The 12150-nt window shown below is 40.2% G+C and overlaps 1 protein-coding gene across 1 annotated transcript in view; it reads right to left on the bottom strand.

Moving 5' to 3' along the window:
* ARHGAP42 (Rho GTPase activating protein 42) overlaps positions 1 to 12150 on the bottom strand; it is a 122032-nt gene that overhangs the window by 69970 nt on the left and 39912 nt on the right. The window contains exon 3 of the mRNA XM_035889186.1: positions 1141 to 1212. Coding sequence (XP_035745079.1) covers positions 1141 to 1212 — 72 coding nt within the window. The remainder of the gene's footprint in view (positions 1 to 1140; positions 1213 to 12150) is intronic.

Raw genomic sequence — 12150 nt, 5'->3', positions numbered from 1 at the left:
CCTGGGCAGCCTGTTCCAGTGCTCTGTCACCCTTAGAGTAAAGAAGTTTTTCCTCATATTCAACTGAAACCTCTTATGTTTCAGTTTGCACCCATTGCCCCTAGTCCTGTCGCTGGACACCACTGCAAACAGACTGCTTCCATCCTCATGACTTCTGCCCTTAAGATATTTGTATGTGTTGATAAGGTCCCCTCTCAGTCTTCTCTTCTTCAGGCTGACCAAGCCCAACTCTCTCAGCCTTTCCTCATAGGGGAGGTGCTCCAGTCCCTTTATCATCCTAGTTGCTCTCCTCTGGACTCTTTCTGAACTGCTGTTCCTCATCTTTCTTGAACTGGGGAGCCCAGAACTGGACACAGTACTCCAGGTGGGGTCTCACCAGGGCAGAGTAGAGGGGGAGGATAACCTCCCTCGACCTGCTGGCCACACTCCTCTTAATACAACTCTCTGAGTTTGTGATCAAAGCAGTCACTGATAACCACTTAAGACTCCAGGATCAGACTGAAAATAGCTCTTCTAGACTACCAGTTCATTTCAACGTCTTTTTCCTCAATATATCTGATTTCCTGGGACGACTACTGAACCCTGGTGTAGACAACCTGCACCATTTCTCTAACACAGGTGTAACACTTAACGCCAGAGAACTGGCTTAGATCACCAACTGGAGCACTTCCACCATGGGAAAATCTCTGGACAATATGTATATGAATCACTATAATGTAAAGTGGACAGGGAAAGCAGAGATGGAAAAAGAGTATGTCTAAAGCACACTGACTTCTTTTGGTCTTCATATAACAGCCACTTCAGGGCCACTACACCCACAGCAGCTGTTTGAACTCTCTGTGTGGTTCTGGGTTAACCCAAGACACAATGTAATATGAATGCAGACATGAGAAGAGGAACAGAACTTGACATGGAGAATGTGCAATAGTAGCAAGAGCTGTACCCTATGCATATAATCAGTTTCCATTTCTAAATCATCTTCCCTGAAGCAAAGAATTCAGTACAATTTGCTAATACATTAATGAAGATGGCATCAAGTATGTTTAAATACAAATGCCTGTTTTCAGTCCAGCCTTCAAAATACACTGATAAACTCAAATAAACATGAAATGAAAAAGAATTGTTTCCACAGCCACTTACTTTTGCTGCTCCTATTTGCTCTTTACGAAACTTCTCCAGCGGTGCTATTAGCACATCATTAGCATTCTGGATCTGCAAAGTTAAACATAGAGCATATCTTTTTAATACAGAGTATTTGCAGAAAGTGGAGCCACTGTAGCTCTGCCAATGTGCAAGACTGAAAAATTCATGTCCATAACATTCTGGTAAAAGCATATGGGTAGGAGTCAAATAATTCTGTCTTCTTTACATAAAACACACAACACACATGTTATCTGGTCTATTATGGAACATTTCTATGAATAACTAAAAAAATTGTAATGAATGATGTAATAAGTTTATCTGCAATATATAGAAGGGTTGTCTGGTATTTTACTTCCATTTCTTGCATCTTGCCTAAAACCAGAATAGAAAACAAAAACTTCCAGGAACATGTTTTAGCAGAACAGAGAAGACAAACATATTACTGACAGCACTGCCTAAAAAAGCCTGTGTTTACAGAATCTGAATCTTTGACAGCTGAATATTTTCAGCTAACTCTTTGGACTATATGCCTAGTTATACCGAACTGAGGAGAGTAAGGCAGAGTACTCTAAAAAGAAAAGTGGACAATTTACAGAATACTCCAGGTTGGATTCCTTCACTTTTCAAACTTTTAAACTAATATAAGATGTCCTGCAGCTATTTTTATCACTTTAACCTAAACCAGGGTTCCTAATGAATCACAGTTTTCCCCTCATGGCCTCTGTTTATTTAGTATAAATCCAGTCCTGGGAACCCCTCTCTGAAGACCATTCCCAGCAGCGACCACCCGAAGTGGTCCCTAGTCATCTGGGCTGGAAACACACATCCAGCAGAATATAAATGCCAGCCATGCCATTGTGCCACTTGCTAAAACAAGGTAGCATGACTTCACCTTATGCCTTTTTGGGGCAGGCAGAATAACCAAAAAATTGATTTTACTGCAGAAAAATCAAAAGAAACAGAAACTGCCAACACATCAGAAATAAAGCACAATAAAACACATTACAATATTCTATTATACTAACTACAGGCAACATTTTAGTTTTCTGCATGAATAGGTTTTTTTCTCCTCACCAGTCCAGTCTTTACCATACTCATCACATTCCGCATTTGGGCTTTGGCAGGTTTGGAGGTCTGGGCAAAGCTAACATGTATCTAAGCCAAATGTGAATGAATACAGCTCTTGTGACTCTTTCATAATAACTGATAAGTTACATTGTCAGTTGAGCACAAAAACTTCCCAAAAGGCTGTAATAATAAACATATAGAATAAACCTCTTGAAACACAAATGCATTTTCTTTCCTCCCAAACCTAACATTACAATTTGAAAGACCACAGAATGACCACATATCTCTCAGAAAGGCAGAGTTTCAGGAAAAGTTGAGATTCTCTCTGACATGCTAAAGCAAAGAAGTCCAAGACAGCAAAGGCAACACTTGGCACGCTCTATGATGCAGTGATCAAAACGGGCTACATTTAAAGATAAAAATCAGGCCATAAGGACGAGTGTTTTCACTGCATTCAACATGCTCCATCACTTTGACTAGAACAGACTACAAAGCTATGTTATTCTCCAAGTGGACATTTCTCCCAATATATAGACTTTTAGGCAACATCTAGCAATCTAACTGAGACTCAACACTTTCTACAAGGCAAAGTGCACGCACTTAAAATATAATCTCTATCCCAAGGAACACTGAGCAAGGCAGATTAAAATTAACAGGGGTACAACATGATTAAATGACTTGCTCACAATCAGGCAGAATTGCAGTGCATTCGTCTGGAACCAGTAGCTGGAAGTTTTGATAGCTTACAGAGCATGCATGTGGCTTTTGGCACACACAGAAATCACAAAGGCTTGCTGGACTCACTGGTACAGAAGTGTGGATGCACCTTTTCTTTCTTTTTTTGTGTAGAAAAGTAAGTTTTTTCTCTGCCTTTTAGTCATTGCTATACAAAGCAACAATATATTAAACACCTCACAGTTCAATTAAGAGAGGCATTCATGTTGTTGAAGTAGTTACTACTGGTATCAGCAATTGCTGCTAATCCTGTTGCTAGTAATTGCCAGTCAAACTAACTCCACGTGGGGCTGAACATGGCTCTTCCATTTGCTCAACGCTGTCATGTTTAGGCAGCCTCCACACCACACTGGGAGACCTCACAGAATCACAGTTGGAAGGGACCTCGGGAGATCATCTAGTCCAACCCTCCCACTAAAGCAGGTTCTCCTAGAGCATGTTACACAGGACTTTGTCCAGGTGGCCTTTGAATGTCTCCAGAGAAGGAGACTCCACAACCCCCCTGGGCAGCCTGTGCCAGTGCTCTGTCACCCTCACAGTAAAGAAGTTCTTCCTCATATTCAGCTGAAACCTCTTGTGCTTCAGTTTGTGCCCATTGCCCCTTGTCCTGTCGCTGGGCATCCCTTCGTGTATTGCCCTTTTGACAGCCTTAAAATGACCGCAACACAACTACTGCAAGCCTCACTCAACGCTGCTGCAATGCAAATGAAATATCCTGCTTCCAACACTAGAAGAACATAGAATCATAGAATCACTTCGGTTGGAAAAGACCTTTAAGATCATCGAGTCCAACCTTTAACCTAATCCTGCCATCCTACCACTAAACCATGTCCCTAAGCACCTCATCTATCCTTCTTTTAAATACCTCCAGGGAGGAGGACTCGACCACCCCCCCGGGCAGCCCATTCCAGAGCTTGAAAACCCTTTCGGTGAATAAGTTTTTCCTAATGTCTAGCCTAAACCTGCCCTGGCGCAGCTTCAAACCATTCCCCCATGTCCTATCACCCTTTACCAGGGAGAAGAGACCGACCCCCACCTCGCTACAGCCTCCTGTCAGGCAGTTGCAGAGGGCGATCAGGTCTCCCCTCAGCCTCCTCTGCTCCAGACTGAACAACCCCAGTTCCCTCAGCTGCCCCTCATAAGACTTGTGCTCTAGACAAGGAAGCTCTGTTCCTAGGAAGCACTGAGAGGAGTCATCTGAGAAGTAAGCGGCTTTGCTGGGCTGAAGCACGATGTTACTCACTCCCTCAGTTATACAGGCAACTAGGAATGGACAGTGGGTATGGCAAGGCTAATTAAAAGATGTCATGCACTTAATCTAGATAAGGTCTGTGCCTTTGAATAGATCTGCTGAGCCACATCGACAGAATATGCTGCAAGCTCACCCCTGGGCTGAAAGCCTCTACTGACAAGAGCCCTGAGGTGGCAGTTCACCTCCCTGCAAAGTTAGGAGCCAGGCAAGTAACAGGCTTTGCTTTTGGGGAGGGAGAACACACCAGCAAGGTACCAGAGAGAATGCCAGCAGGATCATTTCACCGGCTGGTATTACGAGATGCAGAATGGTCAGCTGTGAAAAGACTCCTGCTGATTTCCACCAGGCTGTACCTAGCACTTGGAAACTGAAAATTACAGAGGAAGAAGAATGCCTTACGCATGCATTTATTCATTTCCTTTCATTGCCGACTCCTATCGCTGCAATTGCTTTACATTACAGCTTCCTTGTCAAGGGTTAGAAATTGGCATACAGCCCCTTCCTCCCCCCCAAATTAGGGATCTAATCCTCCCACGACCATTTCTACAGAAATTTGATTGCTTTAGATAATGTGAAATTTTCCCTGTGTCGTCCTAACAGAGTAACTTTCTTCCTGCCAAGATGATAATCCCTCTCCTACTCAGTGATTGCGCTAGGTTGAAATCACAGCCGCTTGGAGCAGGCAAACAATGTCAAAGAGACTGTAATGGTTTCTGTAAATAGCAACTTCAGAAATCCATGTCGTGTTTAAAATGCAGATCTTATCCTTAAAGGCTTATTCAGATTAGTCACACCTTTAGAGAAGTTATGCCTTCTTGAGCCAATAGTCACTGAATACTACACAGTTCCAGCTCTCAGCATGGCTAATATGTGGCAGTCAATCAAATAATGTGATCATTTCTCTCATTTGGCAAAAGCACCAGTCTTCCTCCAGAAAAAGAACAGAAAAAAAAAAGAATCATGCAGTTTTAACTCAGTGTCAGTTCATCAGTCTTTTTTTAATTAAGATGCTAGACATGTATTAGGCAGACATAATAGGAAAATATTACTTTGACAACTGAGAGGGCTGTATTAGATCTAGTAAAAAAGAATCAGATTTTTCTAAAGGACTTAATCAAGTTTTTAACTTTGGTATGTATAACTCTCTCTATTTAGCATTATTGATAAAACTACCATTAAAACAAGTACCACCAAAATCACACTGAATTTCTAAAAAATACTTGAAAAAAAATATTTAAAAAAATTGAAAATACTTTTTCTAAGACAGCTTTGGCAGTTTAGGAGGTCATTCTCTGCATAACTGCAAGATTTCAGTGGCTCTGACAGCCTTTGAGCCAATGTGGTGAAGCACCTTAATTTGTCTTTTCTGATTCACAATCTTCCACCTTTCCAACCCACCCTCCTCCCTTCCAGAAGTTAGCTGTGAAATTGAATTAATGTATCAATAATGAGATTAAACCGTGGTTTCCACACATCACAGAGAAACTCCACATATATACTTGGAGAAATTGTTGACTAGCGATTTTTTAAACTTTTCTTTTTTACTAAAAGTTTCCACCTTCAGTAGAATGAAGAAAAAAATTCAGCATCCACTAACGTATCCTTATGAGAATCAAATTTATTACACTGTTAGAAAGAGAAGAGTAATTTTTTTGTAAACATATCTGAACATTTCCATTTCTTAAATTTAAGCCAAGGTTAATTTTTTGAATGTTTTCCCATTAGTTTTCTAGCCCTGAATTTAGGATAGTGTATGATATGCAGACTGTATATGCATCATTCTTCTTCTTTTACTTAGGTAGGACCAGGGGATATAAACACAAATTTAACTAAAACATTGATGCAGCTGCTTATTCATTCTTAAATACTAACAATATAGAAACAGACATTTTAAGCTCTGTAGCACTTTAGAAGCTTCAAGCTTCACCTGGAGATCTACAACGTAGAATTGCAGTAACAAGAACAGTTAATACCTTTTGCACTCTATATTATTATTTGTAGGGTGAAGGTCTAGTCAGGTCACAGAGTGAATTAAGTTAACAGGATTCCCAATTGCCAGAAGGCAACAACATCAAGTGAGGCACTTCTGCAGTGAAAGAATTAGGAATTAAATCAGGCTTATCTGAATTATAGTAAAACGCTTTAACTATGAAAATCTTTTGGTTTATATATCGTACCTGAGAAAGATTTTTTTTTTCTCCAAATCTGCTACGAGTACTTTTAACTGCAACACAGGATTCTCTCACTTGCATATTGGAAATAGAACTCATTTCCCTGAAGTACTGAATGACTCATGAATTCTGAATGCTGATGAACACTGATTTGGTTCATGTTGGTATAAGACTTCTAGAAAATACTAATTAAATTCATGCAAAGGCATCAAATCTTATAACTAATATATTCATAGCAATGCATTTCTAATGTAGAAACATATTGCTCTGCTAGACAAAAAGAAATAATTTAACTTGAAATCCTCCCCTCAATTCCTAACATCGGATCTGTCAGAAAGAACACTTTTTCAGTCTGGGCTCCTAATCAGTACAACTTCAAATACAACAGCAGAGACCAAATACAGACAACCAGGCATTTATGTAACTTAGTTATGTATCAGGTTTACATGCCACAAAGAATATAAACATGTCAGGATAAAACATTAGTCATGTATTTAAGTCCTCAGTTTCTATTTTAAAAGTTACAAACTGTAAATATTACATAAGGCTAATAATGTGAATTTCAGTGCCTGTAACCAGGTGACCTTAGTAGGACAAATATTTTTACAGCTTTGTACCGAAAACACTTCGCAGACAAATCACATACTTGGAAAACAAAAAAAATTAATATATTTGAAGTTTATCTTAATCCCTCTCGCATTTACAAAAAAAGATGACATCAAACACCATCCAAGCTTGTGTTAATTTTCTAAAAATATGACTACCAATGCCAGTTAGTTCAAGCAGAGTTGAAATTCAGGTGATGTTAAAGCAGGTTCAGAGGATTACAAAGTTTTAACTACGGACTAGTAATAGCATAGGTTGGACACTTGCATGTACAGTGTGTAATGCAATATTCAGCTTCTTAGCAAAAACCTAGTGCTGTATCAAGTGGTCTTAATACATTGCCACAAGAGGATGCTTATAAATCACATACCAGTCCAGGCTGGGAGTAGTTATATATGGCTGAATACATTATTTTTCTCTAAGTTTTTCCAAGGGAACGTTATTTTTTTCATTTTCCATATGGCATAGCTTATGTTTAAAAATAAATTAATACAGTGTCATACCTGAAATGATCGTTTCTTGAACTAGTCAAAAAAAGACACAGGAGAACATGCACAAAAGCTGCCTTTAGCACTGAAAGGCCAGTCTCCTTACGAGCCCTCATGAAACATTAGAGGGAGAAACACTCTGAAGAACAATATAGAGGAGGAATCTAACTTCAGATGGTGGGTCTCCTTGAGGAAGGACTTTTTCTTTTCTACTGATTAAAGAGCAAGCAGAACTAAAATCAGCCACCCTTGGATAAAGTCAGTCTTCATGAATATTCCTGCCTCAGATTCTACCATCAATTTTTAAAATCTAAATATTTTTATTATAAAAAGTACACACTTGATACCAGGTGTATGTATACACAGGAAAAAAACCCCAACCCAACAATTGGCATTGTCATGGTTTAACCCCAGCCAGCAACTCAGCCCCACACTGCTGCTCACTCACTCCCCCCCCACAGTGGGATGGGGGAGAGAATCAGAAGGGTAAGAGTGGGAAAACTCGTGGGTTGAGATAAAGACAGTTTAATAGGGAAAGCAAAAGCTGCACACACAAGCAAAGCAAAGCAAGGAATTCATTCACCACTTCCCATGGGCAGGCAGGTGTTCAGCCATCTCCAGGAAAACAGGGCTCCATCACACATAATGATTACTTGGGAAGAAAACGCCATCACTCCAAACGTATTCCCCCCCACCTTCTTTCTTCCCCCAGTTTATATACTGAGCATGACGTCGTATAGTCTGGGATACCCCTTTGGTCAGTTGGGGTCAGCTGTCCTGGCTGTGCCCCCTCCCAACTTCTTGTGCATCCCCAGTCTCCTGGCTGGTGGGGTGGGGTGAAAAGCAGCAAAGGCCTTGACTCTGTATTAGCCCTGCTCAGCAGTAACGAAACCATCCCTGTGTTATCAATGCTGTTTTGATCACAAATCCAAAACTTAGCCCCATACCAGCTACTAGGAAGAAAATTAACTCTATCCCAGCCAAAACCAGCACAGGGATATACACGTAATACTTTAAACTTAACATTGCAATCATAATTTCAGTTTTTGTGTATTCGCAATTACTTGGTAAGGATGTTGGTAAATAAAGGCTTCCTGATACATTTTTCCCTCAGAACACCTGATCATGGGTAAGTGGATAAACTAGATTTGAAAGCTTTATCTTTCCAAGTATTTGTCATCAGTCTGTCCTGTTTTTTTCACTTACAGAAATATTTACTATGCTAGAAATACTGTTTTTTTGGAGAGATGAAGTAAGATAGGGGTTTCATTGGAAGCATCCATATTTCAGAGACAATCGTCCTACAGAAAGAATGGTCTGCCTTTTCATCTGTGTCCTCTAATGATGCCATCGTACTTTCACACTTGGATGTCAATTCCCGTTCTGCTCCCATCAATGCCTCTTCCCAGGCTAGGAAAAATTGACAAAGTTAGAGACTAGTACAGGTGCTGTATCCCCTTCTGTAGGAACCAGGAGGAGATCCTAAACTTCCCCTTCATCTGGGAAGTGATCTCCTTTAAGGTTCATCTGAGAAGAAACTGGTGGAATACCCAGTTTTTTGAGTGATGCTGAGACAGAGGTAAGCGCTACTAGAAAGCACACAACCTCATTTATTGAGAACTAAATTTGATCTTGAGAAGTAGATCGTTGGTGAGGCCTTCACATCTGAGACAGTTTAGGATACTTTTGATGGAATTTTGACAATCCCATATCCTGACCAAAACCAGATTCTCCTGCAAAGCTCAAATGTTTCTGGCACGGAAAAACTTAAGGTGGGGACTGCAGGAGAGAGAGATCGTAACACCATCAGAGCTCACTCTCCACTTCCATAGTCAGTTCTGCCTTAACTCCACCCCTGCAAGACTCCTTTGCTGGAGGCACTGGCTCACCACTCCTGGGCTCAGCCCGCCTTCATTCCTCCCCTCCGCCCATGCGGCTTTCCTCCTTCAGGACGCTGTGAATTCCATGCAAGCAGGAGACCTCCAACTCTGCAGTTTATTTCCCCGATATATTCAAATCCCACAACAATTAGCCAGGCATTCAGTCTGACCTGCTGCCCTTCCTGTGACTCCATGCTTAACCATGGTGACACTGCAGGAATTTAAAAGGAAAGAGATGAAAAAGAAAACTCCAAGAGGCTTGTGCTGTTGAACCGGAGACTGAAGAAGAAGGGAAAATAAAGATTTAAAAGCTATTTTTTAAATCAGAGTTTCAGTTCTGTTAAATCATTCAATTCAAGCAAGCTACTGCAGAAATTTATGTTGTTGTGCATACTGCAAGACAGTGCATCTTTCACACACATCAAGGTAATGATACTGCTCTTTAATGCAAAGAGACCCCGCCCATTTTCATAGTTTTTTTCACTTCTTTTTGTGAAAAACACCATCCTTCTCTTCCAGACAGAGTAAGAGCCTTCACAAAATTAATAGCCTACCAAAGTGGTGTTAAAATGACCACCACCAGCTTTTTCCTCCACCAGTCTCCAGTACAAGTAAGCTACAGGGCAAGTTAGGTAGAGAGTTCACACCAACTGTAATTGAGACTAGTACTAACAGAAAGAAATGACATTCCCGAGATGAGAAGGAAAAGAAACATTTAATCATTCTTGAAAGCATGATGAGCACCAGGACTGTACTTGTACCATTTTGTGTGCTAATGGAACAAAGAAAAGCCAACAACCTCGCTGAGGGAAGCCAATTCAAGGGTTACTCCCAGGACTGCACTTGAAGGGGAAAAAGAAATCAAAAATAAAGAAAATAAATAAATAAAACCGAAGAACAAACAGTCCCACTCATGCTAAGAAGATTGCTAAGCACAGTATAAAAACAAGCAAACCTTGCAGAAGGTACTGTGACTGTCTTTGCGATCTCTAACCAGATGCGACCTTGTCTCATGAGATGGGAAGAACATCAAATACCAGGAGGTCTTCTCGGGCTCTCTCTCCCACTTGGCAGTTTCCTTTGTTCCTCCCAAGTATCAGGCAAGGAAGAAAATGCTACAGTTTGTAATCAATACTTTGTGAGCTCATTGGCAGGAATGAGTGAGTACACCTCATTTTAGAAATATTCCATCATAAGATTTTTTTTTTTCTATTCTTAAATGATCCACTATCCTATTAAGCACAGCATGTAATTAAAAAGAATTACATTCAAAATATTTTCATTACATCAGTACACGAATCATTAATAAAGTGTTTATATAAACCAGATTTTATTCCTTTTACACCCAACAGTCTCAAAGCTGAGGCATATGCTTTCTGAGCTGTTTCCACATGCTCCTAAAGGAGGTGAAGGTGACCTCTGCTCTCTCAGATGAGGGTACAACATAGCGTGTACCCATCAAATACAGCCCAAACACTCTCAAGCATCTTGCCTTTTTTGTGGTATCTCCCATCTTTACAGAAACTACAACATTTATGGTACTTCAGCACTCAAAGACCCCAAGGTCCAGTACAACCTTTCATAAAAACATTAAATTGATTCTCTTGGAAGAAAAGGAGGCACCGATATCCTCCGTGCGTGTGAGGACTGTGGAGCAGAAGCTCCCTTCTTCCCAGAAGACAAGCCTTGCGAATGACCTTGAAACCCTGGACCTTTGAGACCACTCTGTACCGATTAACTTTCTTTGGGCCCAAGTAACAACAAAGATATATAAACTCTAAGGACTGGCATTAAGAGAATAGAGAAAGAAAAAAAATATTTTTTGAGTTCAAATAACCGTTCCTCTGCAAAATCTGGGAACTAATTGTCCCCTAACGAATCAGTCCATACCCTGCCAACAGCAAGATCTGACAGAGGACATTACCATGTCAGTAATGATACCAGTACAAAGAGTCTCGAGAACTTACCAGGCAATTAACTCAGTCACTCAACATTAGATATCCACCGTCTCTGCACTTGATACATCCACATAAGCTTCCCTTCCCAAGCAATGGGGAGAAATAAGCACGCGATTCCTCTGATCTGTTCACCCTTCAGACAAGGTGCATCGCATCGTGAAATTGCCAGGTTCTCTGCAATCAAACCCAAGTTTGCTGTTCTGCTTCCACGAAGGTAATTCTGAGTAGATGTATAAAGCCTAAATACAACATTATTTAGATGTTTCCAAAAGAAAGCAAATGAATGTCTGGGCCACTGGGCCTGACATCTGCTCTCACTCGGGGGTATTGCAAACCCATTTAAAGTTTTATGGGATAACTCAAAGAAATCTGGGACTGGGCAGAAGAGTCCCTTCTCATTCAGCCGAAAGCAGACAGATAGATTCAACAGAGACAGCATAAACATTATAGACATTACAGGATTTGCTAAAGATTATGGCCAAGTTAACTTCACAGTCCAAAGTTACACTCGCAAAGGTATATAGCGTTCCTAATATATAACTGAATAGTTGACTACAAATGCAGTCATACTCCCAAAGTGATGAAGAATAAATTACCAAAGTACTACAACTAATGAAATAGTGTAACAAATGACTTGCTTCAGAATTTAAAAGCAAAAAATAGTCAAATACATTTTAACTCTAAAGTGGGGCTAAATAGGGAATAAAGAAGTTAAATTTCATTACATTAGGTAATACAGACTATGGCTTATTCTTAGGCACAAAATGAAATAATATTTTGCACCTCTTGAAGTCCTTTTATTTAACTAATTTCTAGCATAGTTATTACAGTTATCACCAACCAATATAC

Source organism: Egretta garzetta, unplaced genomic scaffold, assembly GCF_000687185.1.
Source record: "Egretta garzetta isolate BGI_Z169 unplaced genomic scaffold, ASM68718v1 scaffold492, whole genome shotgun sequence".
Lineage (NCBI taxonomy): Eukaryota > Metazoa > Chordata > Aves > Pelecaniformes > Ardeidae > Egretta > Egretta garzetta.
The sequence above is the reverse complement of the archived record's forward strand: the minus strand, read 5'-3'. Positions and strand labels throughout refer to the sequence as shown.